A 15435-nucleotide genomic window follows, 5' to 3' on the forward strand; every position below is an offset into this window, starting at 1 on the left:
ATATGTCCCTTATTAAGGGGTTGGGCTGAGGAAGAGCGGGACAGAGAGAACAGAGCGGAGACTCCCAGTGGGACAAAAGGAGGAAACGTAAGGAGTAGACAGGGGAGGGGAGGCTGCTGTGGTGAATGTCACTGTGTAGTCACCACAGGTGGCCTCAGGATGACATATCCAGTTCATACAAGCTTATTTCACTGCCCCTGGGCTCTCATTTTGCTCATATTGGTTCTCAGGGTAACACAAAAGCAAGTCTGGACTCCCACCAAATCCCTTAAGGAATTATTTATCCCTAAAGCTTGGTGTCTCAACATACAAAGTCAGATGACATTTATAGTTAAGGAAAACTCTGCATTACACGTCACATAGTCAATCGGAACATCTCCTTCCACATTAACACTGCAGATCAACATTCCATTCACTTACTTAGTCTATGTCAATTACTGCGTAAGCATACAACAAAAAGCTGTATCACCATTCATAGTGTCTAGCCCTTTTCTTGTAGTTTTCTTTACAAGTTAGTCTGTAATTTAACTCCAACAAGAGCAAAATAAACAATCACAGATTTATTGTATGCATTATCGTTTCACAGCCATGTGTGTATATCCATTTTTCATTGTTATAACAAGTTACCATAAATGTCGTAGTTTAAAATAAGACAAATGTCACCTTCTAGTTCGGGAGGTCCTAAGTCCAAAATGGGTCTTAGGGAAGAGACACAGGTGTCAGCAGAGATGTACTCGTTCCAGATGATCTCCCCTAGATCATCTGCTTCTTTGCCTTTTCCAGCTACTAGAGGCCATCTGCATTCCTTGGCTAGTGGCCTCTCCCTCCATTTTCAAAGCCAACAGTGTGGCAGCCCCCAATTTCTCTAACCGCAGCACTGCTCCTGCCTCTCCTATTTCTGTCATCCTATCTTTTAACTCTGACCCTCCTGTTTCCTCCTTTCAGGACTCTTATGATTCTATTTGGTTCACGCTGATTATCCAAGATGATCTCCCCATCTATCTCAAGATTCCTAACTTAAGTGTACTTGCGAAGTCCCTTTGCCACGCAAGGTCACAGATTCACAGCTTCTGGGGATTAGGACGTGACCATCTCTAGGGGATCAATATTCTACCATGATATACTTCCTAATTTCTTTCAGCTCATTGACTTTTAATAATGTGTAGAAGCTCAAGACCCAAAGGCTTTAACAATAAACACTGCCGCATCGCTATCACCTTCCAGAGGACTCTTGACGTGAGAGCCCGGGGCGGGTGTCATTGAAGGTCACTGTTGTTGCAGGCTATAAAAAGTCCTGATAAGTTTTGTCCAATATTGTCCTAGACATTTTCACCATTAGGAAAAAAAGTGGGGTAAATCATTCTCAAATTTCTATTTGAATATTCAAATTTGCACTTCAACAAAAGGCATGGACTTTAACCCCTTTTATATTTCCAGGAATGCATTTTTACTGTATATTTCAAAAAGATAGCCGAGGGTTCCACGACCAAATCGGATGGCCACATTTGCTTTGCTTTCTGGAACAGAACAATCTGCTCAACGTATCAGAGGAGCTCCTGTCTGCCTGGTCCTATCGATGGTTAGGAGTCTTAGAAATCACACCTTTAGACTTTATTTTCTAAGTGACTCTGCAGCAGGGAAGCATGGTGCCTGAAACTGAGGTTTGAACAAAACAGGGAGCCTCTCTGGTACAGCCTATGTAAATGGAGGAGCCTAGATGTAGCATTTGGATTGTGTGGGAGAGGCTGGAGGAGTGAGTTCTCACTAGTTAGCTTTTATGGTTTCCCATGGGGCCATTCTGCCTCCCCTGGGGACATTTGAAACAGTTAGGGTGTCTTGTTGGGGGTGGGAGGCAGGAACTACTGGCATTTGTGTGGAAGGAGGCCAGTGTCTCTCAACTCCATGCATGGGAAGCTCCTGGACTCGGATAAATTATGTCGCCCAAATGCTAACAGCACCCATTTGAAAATCAGATGGTCCTCTCCCTGTGTCTCACCCACATTGATTTCATTCAATCTACTCTGCTCCTCATACCCCCCACAGACCTGCTGTCTCCAGCATTAAAGGAAATTTAAGCTATAGTTCTTGTGTTTCAGCAGAAGCAGTGAATACCCAAGACAACGCTATATGGTAGCTTAGATAGAAAATACTACCAGTTTGTAGCGATTAACAGTTGTCCATGGGGCTAGATTAAAACAGGGAGAGGCCCTGAATTCTAACAAAGATTGTTTTTCTTGTCCCTCACGTAATTCAAAATAAAAATGACACTAAACCATAATGTAAGAAAGTCTAATAACTCTGAAAAGTTCTGATTCTTCATATGGTGACTACCATGATTTTTTTTTTTAATAAATAGCAAATGCCTTAAAATCTATTTTCCTCATTTCTTTTGCCTTTCTATTGCTGCTTGGATGAAAATTAGAGAACTCTTCATTTTTAATCTACTTAAGTTGGTTGTTAATGATTCAAAGTGAGGGGAAAGCAAGCTACTTGGTGGACTCCCGGGTAGAATTTCAGCTCTATCACGTACCAGCTAGATGACTTTGCGTCAGGTGCTGAATAGGTCTGTAAAATGGGAATGAAATATGCCTAACGAATTTTAAGAATTCCGCGAAAGCGTGTGTCCCTTAGTATATTTTTATAAATGCTCAGATTATAGCTATGAATAGTATTATTACTATATCTTCAGTGTTCAGTGTGTTTTAACTATAAATAGAATTTTTTCTTCCAGTTCCACCATTCCTCAATATTCATTCAAACACCTTTGAAATCCGACAGTGTGCCCGTCCCATGTGCTAAATCCTGAGGAAATATACCCGGACCTCACAGTTTGTGACTCAAAAGTTTGCTACAACAAAGTGTGCTACAACAAAGTTTGTTCAACAAAGTGAAGCAAGTTTGTAAATGAACAAATACCACAAAGTGCCATGAATTTCTTGATTACACACACACACACACACACACACACATACACACACATACAGTCTATATAGCCTACAGAGTGGGGAGGACGAATGGTCAATTCGGAAGATGCACAAATGTCTATGAAATTCTTCCAAAAAACAATGCTGTCCCTGTTTATTTTCGTTTAGTTCAAAAGCAGCAGCTTTCATCCAGATGTGCCATAGATAGTACATGAAATTATGTTCTAGGGAATGTTGGCAAATACTTCTTGAAAGACCATGTTGCCTGAGAATTCTTTTCTGAATCCTTGATAGTAAGACACATCCAGATGAGAAAACAAGTTGGCCGACCGCTGTAAGATACTACTGATTATATTCTATGCATTCTGACTTCAGAAATGTTGAAGTATATAAAAAGGATGTTTGGAATCAACTGAAATATGGTATATGTAGATGTGGGCATGCGTATTTGGGTAGTTCATTCTCTTAGCATTGACTACATAGTAAAGGGATTTGTCTTCCTGTCTCACTTTGTCTACTTGCCACTCCAAATCTATGGTGCCTCCTTTCCTACTTTCTCAATTACCCAAACACTGAAGACTTCCTCCCAGAAAATCAAATGCAAACCAGTTGACATGGCACTTCCGCCTTTTTTTTTTTTAACTTTGAAGATTTTATTTATTCATTTGACAGAGAGAGCACAAGGGGAGCTGCAGGCAGAGGGAGAGGGAGAAGCAGGATCCCCACTGAGAAGGAGGCCCAAGGTGGGTCTCAGTTGCAGGACCATGACCCAAGCCACCCAGCCACCCCACAACATTCTCTTTGGTCCTAACCTTTTGATCCTCAATCCTCCATTCTATGCGCCCTTGACTCTCAGCCCCCATCCCTCCTTTCAGTTTTAACCTACGTGAATCCTTTCCAAAGAATTTCATCCTTCCTCGGAGTATCACTGTATCAGTTCTATTATCTCTTTGCCATTTTTTGCCAAATGATTTTCTTCTGCGATTTTTCTCTGCTTATCTCCCAGCCAGAAGCACAAGTTCTTTAAGGAAATTGTAAAATATTTAATAATCCTTGTTAGTAACTATGCTTACAAATAGCAAGTAGCAAAAGCAGCAGGTTAATCTGTAATTACATAATGTAAATGCTTAATGTTTGTTAACAAAAAAACTGTACAGCTATTGAATACTTCATGTTAGTGAGTCTTTGCTGTGTTGCCCTATTTCTTTTGCAATTTTTGCCCATTTTTTTTCTTCCCCAATACTATCCTTTAGCCTGGTCATCCTGCACCCCCAGCAACACTTCAGCTGCGATTTCCCTTTAAACACCTGAAATCTACATAAGCCAACGTGGTGTAGGAGAGGAGGCCACATGCACAAAACAATGAAGTAGATATTAAAATTAGTTTATTTTTCTACTTAACTTTTAATAAATGAGAAGAAACACAGTAGTCTGTCTCATAAAGAACATTTATAATACATAACAATCCATAAAGCCTCATGGTGAGGTAGGAACAGCTTTGGAAAACAACGCACGGTCATAAAACATACAAAAAGTTAGGTAAAATGTTGCAGCACTAAAGGACATTTTATATGCATCTGCATTGAATGAGATGATAATTGCATTTAACTGTGCCACATCTGGCCCAAAGGACAGGCTATGGTCGACACAACACAACATGGAAGTTTCATAAAGAATCACACAATACATTGATACACTTCATTGTGCTGTTTCAAGGCAGGACCATAACATGGCAATTTGTGTCTTTTTCTATATAGCCACATAGTAATTGTATGTTACATTCCCTTCAGCATCTTTTTGCCAAAGACACTGGACCACAAAATTTTTGGTTTAAAAGTTTAAACTGAATGACATACAAAAGGCTCTTGTGCCAGTGAAAATGACTGCTAAATATTCCAGAGCTTGTTGGTAAAACAAAATAGCATTGCCACATAATATCGGTAAGAGCTACATCAAAATAGTGCTATTACAATTCCCGTATCAGATGGCCAAACACTGTATTTGACAGTTTTCCATTTAAAAAACAACAAAAACCCTCCACCTTCCCAAGAGTTTTAATACTGTTTTATGCCTTAACTGAAACTCCATTAAAATAAATATTTCTATATTGTAGAATTATTCTCCGTATTTGTATATGTGTGAACATCTTAAGACAGCAGGTAAATGACATATCATTCAAATGATATCTGCTTATAAACAACAAAAGAATCTTCAACTTAATACCAGTTAGCCTACTAAATACTTCACATTAGGTTCCATAGGCCCTTTCCCTCAAAACTTTCCAAAAATTCAAAATTAACTAAGCATGTTAACAGGATATAATCATGTTAACAGTCTCCTACCTACTGAGATTTTTCCAAGGTGCTCTTGATAGAAATTTTTCCTATTCAAATTACATACCTTAGTTATTCAAACATTGTTTCCTAAAATGCTAAAATTCATACACCTAAATTTTTGCCCTTTTGGGCTTTTTTAAGCTTCTAGTCCGGACTTCGACAACACAGATGCCCTTCAAAAAACCCTTCCTAAACAATCGCGGAAGCTTAAAGGTGACAAAGGAGAAGGAAATCTCTCCTCACTAAGGCGGCATTTGGCTTGGAAAAATTGGAGTTGGTTTGATTTCAGGCACATGCAGCACCTCCTTTTCACTAAACTGAGACAAGTTTCTAAACACATATTCTACTAAATACACTGATCTTGCTCAAATATAAAAGAGCCAGCAGGAGAGATGCACCTCCTAAAATTGATGCATTTTTGCTATAAAACAGCGTATTTAAATATCGGGTTTAAGTCTCCTAAAAATTCAGGGTATTTTCCCTCATTTTCTTCCAGATAGGAATAAGCTATTTTGGAAAAGACACTTAAATCCCACAATATTTAAATATAAAAGCATTTTTTAAAAGATAATGCTAAAAATGGGTTAGAAAGTGCATTGTAAAGAAATAAATAATTCTCTGCTAAAACTCAAAAGGTGAGTCAGTGCCCACAGATTTTGCTATTATGACAAAGTCCTTTGAAAAAAGAATTCTATGGTACCACTTGGTTACGTGTAAGTGATTCAAAAATTATGAAAGTGAAACAACTGAAATCTAAAGGCTGTTACCTTCAAAGCACTTCTGGGAAAAAAAGAAAAAAAAAAAAAAAGCCCTTGTCCCATGCTTATACACCATTAAAAAAAAATACAAACCCTCATTTAGCTGATGTCTTATACATTATACAACCTTTAAGAAAGACCCAATAAAGCATTTGTAAAGAAAACCCCACTGAATGTATTTTACCAGTTATCCTATTTCATGTGTCATTACCAAAATGTTCCTATAACGTAAACTGTTTTAAGATCTTAATAAAATGGTTTGTAGCTTTTAAGTGTTGAATCAGGAATGTATGTGATACAGTACAGTTTGAAGCTTTCTTTTACCCAGTTGAGATTCCCGAATTTCATGTTTAAAAAAATTTTTTTGCAAAATTCAAAGTAACTTCCAGCTTAGGAATTGAATTACACAATTATCAGATAAGAGTATTAAAAGATCAAGATGTATTGCAAATTGGCAGGTTATGGTTTTGGCCCATTATAGCAAATGTGAACTTACAAACTGTGTTCCTAAAATTACCTCATTCTCATTGGAAAAATCAGCCCCGTTCTTAAATAGGCCCATTGCCAGCAATAGGCTTACACTAGGAAAAAACACACCATCTACCACAAAAGACCCCTTTAAAAAGTTAACTGTCCAATGCCAACCAACGCTTTCATCTTAAGACCCATTAAACAATGAATTATTTCAAATCCCAAAAGATAGCCATCCCCAAAGTAGTCAGCTATAAAAGTTACCGAAGTAGTCAGGATATCTTATTTCTAGAAAAATAGAGCTATACATGATAACTGATATTAATATTCATCCTTATGAGGACAAAAGTCTAGTTTCTTCACAAAGCATAACCCCTCTCTGTCAAGAAAAATATAACTTAAATATCCTTAAATACTATTTGCATATGGATTCGAAACCCATAGCAACAACGAAAATGCCAAGAACAATTTCCTGTGTAGATACTGTGGCATCTTACAAAATAAGCCACTATTGCAAGATCTGAGCAATGTCAAGAGAGGATGACCTACAGAATCTTAATTATCAATTTTGCCTTAACTTTTTGAAGAATTTATTATCCAAACTGCATTAACCATTAGATTTCCTTTTTCTCCTACGTCAGTGGCTCCAGGCAAAGCACGGGAACTGCTAGTTGTCCTTGAAAAAAGCTCCATTTGAATCCATTCATGATCTGTCACCATGAAATGACTCTTGTAAGTTTTGTTTAAATATCTACAATTTGAAAGATTACACGAATAAGCTTGCATTTAACATGTAACTATCAGGTTAGCTTTAATGTCCTTAAAAATATCTACTGTATATATTTTGTAAGTAAACTTTCAGCTCAATGCTCCTAATGCCAATCTTTCAAAGAAAGTAATGCTGGTGAACATGTCCACATTTTAGACTAACTTTGGTAAAAGAAAACAGGAGTTAAAATCCTCCTGGTAATTTAAAAATGCGGTCTGAATATTAACTTACAACAATGTAAATATTTAATTTGGTAAACCTCCTTCCCTGCTCTTCTTCTCCATATGCCCTATTATATATAAACCATGGTTCAACTTGTTAATTATCTCAACTGTTTATTAGAATAATACTCTCAGCAATATAGAATCCAGGATGGTAACTGATCTTTAGGATTACAAATACCCCACGTGAAGAAAAAAAGGGGAATTTTTCCTAATAATATCCACGAGTCATTCTTAAAAACATGCTGCCATTATGCTCTGTAATGATTTCAGAGGGCAAGTAAGTATTACCTAAAACATCAAAGGAAACAAACCTGTCGATTTTTCAAGGTTAGTGATTATAATTCTAAAAAACAAAGTGTAACACTGGGGGAAAAGAAAAGCAGAGAAATTCCAGTAACAATTTTAATTTATTTATCCCCCTAATTAATCTTTTACCATGGAAAAACTGGAAATCAAATGTCATTATGTTATATAAGGTTTATACTTACTTTAAACAAAAATGTAACATAGTGTTAAAACTGGCTTTCCAAAATTGTTACAGCATGGCTGTACTCTGCACTAATAATCACAAAGTTGTAATATAGAACTCTGTTAAGCAGTCCCATTATGTTCTTACAAAAATAGAATTAAACTGTGTGACCAGACAAGGACTTCAATTACACTACTTGGCAAACTTAGAATTTCAATGGAGTCTTTTTCCTCTTGCAGTTTAAAGCAAAAGTCAAATATCACATCTTTCTCAAGACTCATAATGATGATTCAGGTTGTTTGTTTGGCATTTTTTTAATCTCTATCACAACAGCTGGGACGCTTTCAACTTTAGTCCTCTTGGGCTTCTTCTCTAGATTGTCACTAAGTTCTAGACAAGAAATGCTAACTGCTGGGGCCTTTTCTGCTTCCTTTCCAGAAGGGGCTTGTGGCCGTGTCCCACAACATTGCTTCAAAGCACACTGAGTTCTGCAGGCAAGTTCACATGGGACTACACTTGATTTAGAGCCTACACTAGCAAATTCAGGCTGAATGGTGGTAGCGTGAATTCCGTGATTATGAAAAACGTCTTTAATGATTTTGGCCACCTGCATGTATGATGTCGGGTCTTCACATTTTATGTGGGCAGTGGCAATGATTCTGCTTCCAGCAAGTTGCCAAACATGTAATTCGTGAACTTCCTCAACTCCTTCAACATCTCGAAGTTCTTTTATCAAATTTTTTATATCAATTTGTTTGGGAACAGTTTGCAGAAGAATGAGAGCAGATTCCTTAAGTAATGGGTAAGTTGTGTAAAGAAGTATACAAACCATTGCAATGCAAAGAGTTGGATCTAAATATAGCACCCAGCAAGGACCAGCCTCATGAACTGCTGTGTGAGTAGTATTAAGCACGTCTACAAATGCTTTGCAGGGGTCAGGGGCACATGGATTCACACAAAACTCCCCTTCAGGACAACTCTTCCAAGAAAAGTAAAAGACCAAGGCATTTACTACTACAATCACTGAACCCAAAGCATCTCCAAAGACATGCAGAAAAACTCCACGCATGTTAAGCTGTGCAGCCTTATCATCATCTTCCAGTTCCACCTGGTCAGGTTCTCTGATAAGATTCCCATTCACTTGTACTTCCATCGCATCATTTCCGGACTTTTCTGGATCTACAAAGAAAGAAAAAAATGCTGTAACAGATACATCTAAAGTGTTATACAAACACCTTCATCTAATTCCATTTTAGTGAAAGAGATGAAAATTTCCATGGAACATAATTTAAAAATGTGCCCAGGGCAGTTTAGTATAAAATGATATGCTGGTGACAAGCCAGGGCATAGCAGCTAGGGTTAAATAAGTCATTAGGAAGATACTAATTCCCTAACTGAACCACCCTCTTACCTCCCCACCTCCAAAAAAAGTTCATCTCTTCTGTGGGGGTGGGGGGTCCTGAGAACATTCCCCTATGCTTTTTGGCATATACAAAAGCACAAGAACACATAAAATTGAATGTTATCCCCCATAAACTAAATGCCAATTATGGAGAAGTCTACCACAAATGCCTGATTTGACAGAGCTCTAGTTACTCTTTGTCATGAAGGTGTGTTATGGCTAACTCAAACTTTTGTCATGAATATAAACCAGAGTCTCCTGGTGGAGAGGGTTTAGAAACGGACAAATCAGCGATATAAACCCATCAACAATGATAAACTTCAGGAAAATGTGAAATAATGCTCTATCTACCCTACAGGCTCTTAAACCAAATGTACCCATCTCTTACAAGGAATTGCTATATACACATGAGAAGAGCTTAATTTTCTTTGGAATAACACCTTGCAGAGTGGAAGTGAGGGATATTCAATTGCTTATTAAATATACGAGTTCAGTTTCATTAACATGATATCCTGCATCTTCAAGAAAGAACAAGCTGTCTACATAGTATCATACCACTAAGCAAATAAATGTAAATGAACAAAATTAAAAGGAAATACACCAAACTGTTAATGTCATTAGAGCCTGGGTAGTGGGCTTTGGTTGATTCCTTTTCCCAGCTCTTGTCTTCCAACATTTTCCAAATTGCCTTCAAGAGCAATTATATTTAGAATGAAAGCAACCAGTAAAAAAGATGAGTAAGTTACCATCACTTTTATTTTGGTATGATTTGGGAAAGTCTTAAGTGAACCGTTAAACATGACCAAACTGGCCCTAAATGAAGGATTTGCAGGATTAAGCTCAAACTTTAGATAATTAACTGAAATATACATTGCCGTTCTGGCAAGAAACCTTTAAGCAGTGTTTTGAGCTCAGGAAAGCTCATGGCTAGCTGGCTCTGCATGTAATACTGAGAAACTTGTTTGACGGGCACAAGAACCGCTTGGGCAGGGCAATGTTTCAAATGGCCAACCACTAAGGATAAACTGGGGATCCTCTCCGTTTCCCAAGGGGTGGGGGCGAGAAATGTATTTAGGAAGCACTTTTGATTCCGTGAAAACCAAAATCGGTCTCTCGAAAGGACTGCTGGTCAGGGCGTCCAAGTGCAGCCGTGCATCGCAGCGGGCTGACGGTCCCCTCCCGACCCTTTCCCCACGGTCAAAACCACACAGTCCCCACCGCCACCCCCAGCCGCGCGCCCCGGCCGAAAGGGGTCCTGTCTCCTCGTGTGCCCTGCGGGTGCGGGACCAGGAGGGCTAGAGGCGGCGGCGGCAGCGCGGTGCCAGCCGGCGCGGGCACCAGGGGGCGTGCGGGCCATCCCGCCCAGGGCCAGGCTAGGGTCCGGGCACCCCCTGACCCAGCCCCCTGCGGTGGCCACGCTCTCCTCACCTGGCCGGTCCAGTTTCAGCCCGTTGGAGTTGCTGCTATTGGACACCAGGGTGTTGGTCTCCTCCTGGTCGGGCCTCTGGTCGCCCGGGGTCACGTTGCCGTCGCTGTCCCCGGTGCGGTTGCTCTTGCTGCGGACCCCCTTGGTGTGGCCGTGGCCGTGACCCCCATGCGAGTGGCCGTGGCCGGAGTCGTTGCCGAAGCCACTGTGATGGTGGAAGAGGCAGAGCCCCATCACGTTAACCAGCAGCCCGGCCACGCCGACCCCGAGGACCACCAGCGGCTGCTGCATCTCGTGCGGCTCGATGAAGCGCTCGATGGCCTCCAGCAGGATGGCGAAGCAGAGGCCGGTCAGGAAGATGGCGTTCACCAGAGCCCCCATCACTTCGGCCCGGATCCAGCCGAACGTGTTCTTCTGGGTGGCGTGGGTCCGCCGGGCGAAGCGCTCCGCCACCAGCGCCACCACCAGCGCCAGCACGTCCGACAGCATGTGAAAAGAGTCGGAGAGCATCGCCAGCGACGAGGTCACCCGGCTCACCACCACCTCCAGCACCATGAACATGAAGGTCAGCATCAGCATGCACAACAGCCGGCCCCGGTTCCGACCCCAGCACCCCATGGCTGCGGCTCACGGGCCCGCCGAGCGCGGCCGGGCGGCTACACTGGCGGTGGCGGCGACTCGCTGGCGGCCGGCGACCCGGCGGCGGAGGCGGGAGGACGGCGCGGGGCTCTCGCCGCCCAACCGGGCCGCTCGGGAAACCGCTGAGTGGCCTCCGCGACCGGACGGGGACGAGCCCGGGGTCAAGCCCCGGAGCCCCCGCGCCTGAGGGCGTCCCCGGCGGGCCGGCGGCGCGTAGCTCCTCAGGCGTCCGTGCTCGGAGCCGGCGCGGAGGCCCGGCTCAACCCCAGCAGTCCCCACACCCCCAGCGGGGCAGCAGAGGCCGAGGCGGCGGCGGCGGGGAGCCGGGGCTCCCGGAGCCCGGGGACGAAGAGCCGGAGCAGGAGCAGGAGCAGGCGAGCGGCGGGGGCGGGCGACGGGCAGCTCCGCGCTACGAAGGCTCCGAGCATCTGCAGGGCTCTCCACGCAGTCTTCCCCTCGCTGGTCTCCTCCGCTGTGGCTCGAACCGGGAAGCCGACGCCTGAAGAGCTAAAAAGGCGGCGGCTCCGGCAGCTGCACTCGGCCCGGTCTCCGGCGCCTTCTTCACCCCCCCGCCTTTGCAGACGGTTTACAAAAAAACTTTGCTTTGCACTCGGAACCCCCGTTTTCACACGGACCCGAGCGTGACAAGGCCTCGGTGCCCCGCCCACCAGGCCCGGCTCGCTTTCCCATTGGCCAGAATCCCCTCACGACAGCCTCCGCACCCCGCCCATCCGCGCTCGCTATTGGATGGAGGCTCGGCGGGGCGGGAGGGGGCGTTGTCGAGGCGCCAACAGATGGGGGCGGGGCCTTTCCCTCCAGGAGCCGGGCGTGGGCCGGGGGCCGCGGCCGGGTGCAGCGGCGGGCGTCGTGGGGGAGGGTAGGGGGCGCGGGCCGCGTGCAGCAGGAGGGGGAGGGGCAGGCGGGGTGCCCCGGCGTGGCGGGGCCGCTGCTCAGGCCCTGCGGATCCTCGCGGCGGTCCGCACACCTATGGGGGCCTGGCAGCAAACAGACTTTGATCCTCCGAGCTGAATCCACGTGGTGAAGGGAGGCTCGAGAGACAAGTTGACCAAAGTAAAGCCATTTTGGTATTTAGGCTGACCCTTAACCTAAAAGTCAGCAGGTCATAAAAAGAGTCACAAGATCCCACTCATGAAAGACCACAAGACCCGACTCCCTCTGGCACTAAGTCATAGAGGCTGGACATTCTTAAAATTGCTCCCTGTGGGTAATTCCACAACCCTAAGACAACAGAAAAACACCGCTCAGTGTAAGTGATAAGTCCAGCAGTAAGCCCATTCCTATACGTCAGACATTTAAACAAACAAACAAAACTTACAAAACCGTTAGAGGCAAAGGGGGGTCTTCTTCCTCACCTGGGAGGAAAGGCCGCTATTTTGTCTATGATGTAGCCCCTTTCTTCTAGATACACCTCTGTCCCTTTCCCTAAATGGCTTGCTCTTGAATGATTTCTCCGCAAAGCCAAAGCTCCCCGCCCTCACGCCGGACCGCCCTGCCCTGGCGAGGGGCCTGAGACCCTCCCTCTGGCCTGAGACCCTCCCACTGGCCGGCATCGGGCATCAATAGAAGAGACCAGAGACCCAGACCTCTGTGTGGTCAATGGCAGCCGGCGGGGGGCGGGGTGGTGGTGGTGGCGGCGAGAAGGGGAGCCGGTGCGTATGGGGCTCCCAGGTGCATCCTTCTGTTGAAAAGGGGACAACAACCTGGGCCTGCATGGAACCTGAACTGAACCTCTGAAAATGTTTCAGTAAAGCAGACCCACCCTCTCACCACCATCCCTAGGAGACTTTGTGTAACATCAGATATTTCTGTCACTGATTATCTAAAGACAATTTAGGGTACAGACGTCAAGCAGGAGCAAACCGGGTTCTGGTCCTTGCTTTGTCACTAGCCAGCTGTGTGACTTTGGGAGAGTCAACTAATCTCTCTAGACCTGTTTCTTCATCCCTCACGTAAAGGATTGGGCAAGAGGAACTCCTAAGATTCTTTCTGAGTCTAAAATTCTAAGGCTCTATGATTTAACAAACATTTTATTTATAGACTACAAGGAGCTGAACCCTGTGTTGGTTGCTATGGGGAAGGGGAGGGGCAGTTAAGAATACAGAAGAATGAGCTTCTGTCCAGGTGGAGGTAAAATATAAACACACAAAATGTTTAAGTTACGATGAAATACTCAATTAATTGTGCCGACACTAGTTTAGAGTGCATACATATTCACTGTGCTCTGAGCAGGGATTAGTCCATCTGGAAGTGAAGATTTCCAGTTCCTAAAGTGGAGGGGAGGCTGGAATCAGAGAAAGCAAAGGAAGACCCCTAAAGGCCTCACCACAGCCCCAGAACAGGAGGAAGAAACCCCACTGTTCTGGATTGCTAGAGCAGAGCAGTGCTAGCCAGTGCCTCAGGATCTATATATAAGGCTAGTTTGGAGCCATGTTGTTTTGCATTTTAAAAAAATATTTCTATTTCTGTTTTTTTTTTCTTTTTTTTCCCCATTTGTATGTGGTGTGTTTCTCATTTCTCCAACCAAACTGCAAAGCAGGATCCTTGTCTTCTATTTCTGTTCTGCAATCATAGAAAAGAAAGGAGAAAAGTTTCCCAGACAGTAGCAAAGGAGGAATTGATAGGATTTGATGATGAATTGGGAGAGTGAAAACGAAGGAAGAGAATTTAACAAAGATGTTTCAAATGTTAACCTGATACGGAAAATATTGCTTTAAACATGTGAGGAAGTTGGGGGAGAGGGTGGGAGCAACTGATTTTAAGGGGGAAATAATCCATTTTTAATGTGCTAAATTTGAAATAAAATCTGGATGGTGACAATGCTGAGTGGGGAGATGGGTCTTGGGAGTTGATAATCTCCCCTCCTTTGGTATGGATAATTGACATTTAACTGATCATATTGTGGAAGCACAGCTTCAAACTTCCTTCCAACCAGCCCCTCCTATCTAGAACTTGGGGAGCCGCTTCTGGGTCATGATATCTGATGGAAATAGCTGAGAGGCAGTTGGAAGACCATTTTGCTGCCTATTGGGAGCTGCTGTGTCCCTTGATTTTAAACAATGGATTTCTCCAAATGTGAGAATTTAATGCCCAAAGAGGAACCAATAAGATGATGTAGAAGGAAATGAACAGGATAGCAATCCCTTCAATAATGAAGCAGACCGAATTGGAAGATGTTAAGACCCATATAAAACAGGCTCAGGGGCACCTGGGTTGCTATGTCAGTCAAAGGTCCCATGCTGGATTTCAGCTCAGGTCATGATCTCAGGGTCATGATCTCAGGGTCAGGAGATCAAGCCCTGCTCTAGCCCCCCGGGGGGCCTACTTAGGATTCTCTCTCTCTCCCTCTGCCCCTTCCCCTCACCTCTTGCCCTGGTAGGCACTTCTGCGCTCTCTTTCTCTAAAAAAACCAACCAACTAACCAACAGGCTCTTGGTTCAACCCAGTGGTCACTTATGAGAACCTATTTTGTACAGACTTTTCTTTCTCTTGTGTAAGCCATTTCACAATGTAAAAGGGGAGAGGGGAAGGGAGAGAGCTACATTTTCCAGGCCGGGCCTCTGGTTATAAAAAGTTAGAATCCTGCACTCCACAAAGAATAATACCAGCAAAACCTTTCAGTTGAATAAACTTTCCTTCCCCCCGCCCCCGCCCCCCCCCCCAAGTATTGTGTAGTTAAAATCCTTTGGTAGCTTGACTCACATTAGTCCTTTGCCCTTTGTCAGCTGGTACGCCTTTCCTGGAGTTAACACAGCCAGGAGTGGGTTAATGCAGAAGGAGTCCACACCATTACTCACCAACAACCCTGGGGGCTGTGGTCCTTGGTTGAGTAAAATGGCTTGGCTTTTTCTTCCGAAATCTTGAGAACTCTCCGGATACTTTGCTTAGTTAGTATCCATACTGACTAATCTCAGCATACTTTAAAGATGAGGGAATAATGCTCCTTATGGAAAAAGACTGCCAATTTGAGTGAAAAAATCAAATGTGTAACACAAACTG

The 15435-nt window shown here is 43.7% G+C and overlaps 1 protein-coding gene across 1 annotated transcript; it reads right to left on the reverse strand.

Moving 5' to 3' along the window:
* Positions 1–4292: 4292 nt before the first annotated feature.
* On the reverse strand, positions 4293–12050 carry SLC30A1 (solute carrier family 30 member 1). Its single transcript, XM_059146049.1, has 2 exons — positions 10782–12050; positions 4293–9130 (listed from the first exon to the last, which is right to left on the reverse strand). Exons 1-2 carry the CDS (start codon positions 11395–11397, stop codon positions 8229–8231), a joined length of 1518 nt encoding a protein of 505 aa, XP_059002032.1. The 5' UTR covers positions 11398–12050; the 3' UTR covers positions 4293–8228.
* Between the last annotated feature and the right edge of the window lie 3385 nt (positions 12051–15435).

The sequence above is a fragment of the Mustela lutreola genome, chromosome 14 (assembly GCF_030435805.1).
Source record: "Mustela lutreola isolate mMusLut2 chromosome 14, mMusLut2.pri, whole genome shotgun sequence".
Lineage (NCBI taxonomy): Eukaryota > Metazoa > Chordata > Mammalia > Carnivora > Mustelidae > Mustela > Mustela lutreola.

Bases quoted from the DNA above. Each gene is read 5' to 3' on its own strand.
- SLC30A1 (XM_059146049.1), bottom strand. From the start codon at position 11,397: ATGGGGTGCTGGGGTCGGAACCGGGGCCGGCTGTTGTGCATGCTGATG. The intron at 9,131-10,781 runs GTGAGGAGAGCG...CTTTCTTTGTAG, and splicing joins GCTGAAACTGGACCGGCCAG to ATCCAGAAAAGTCCGGAAAT.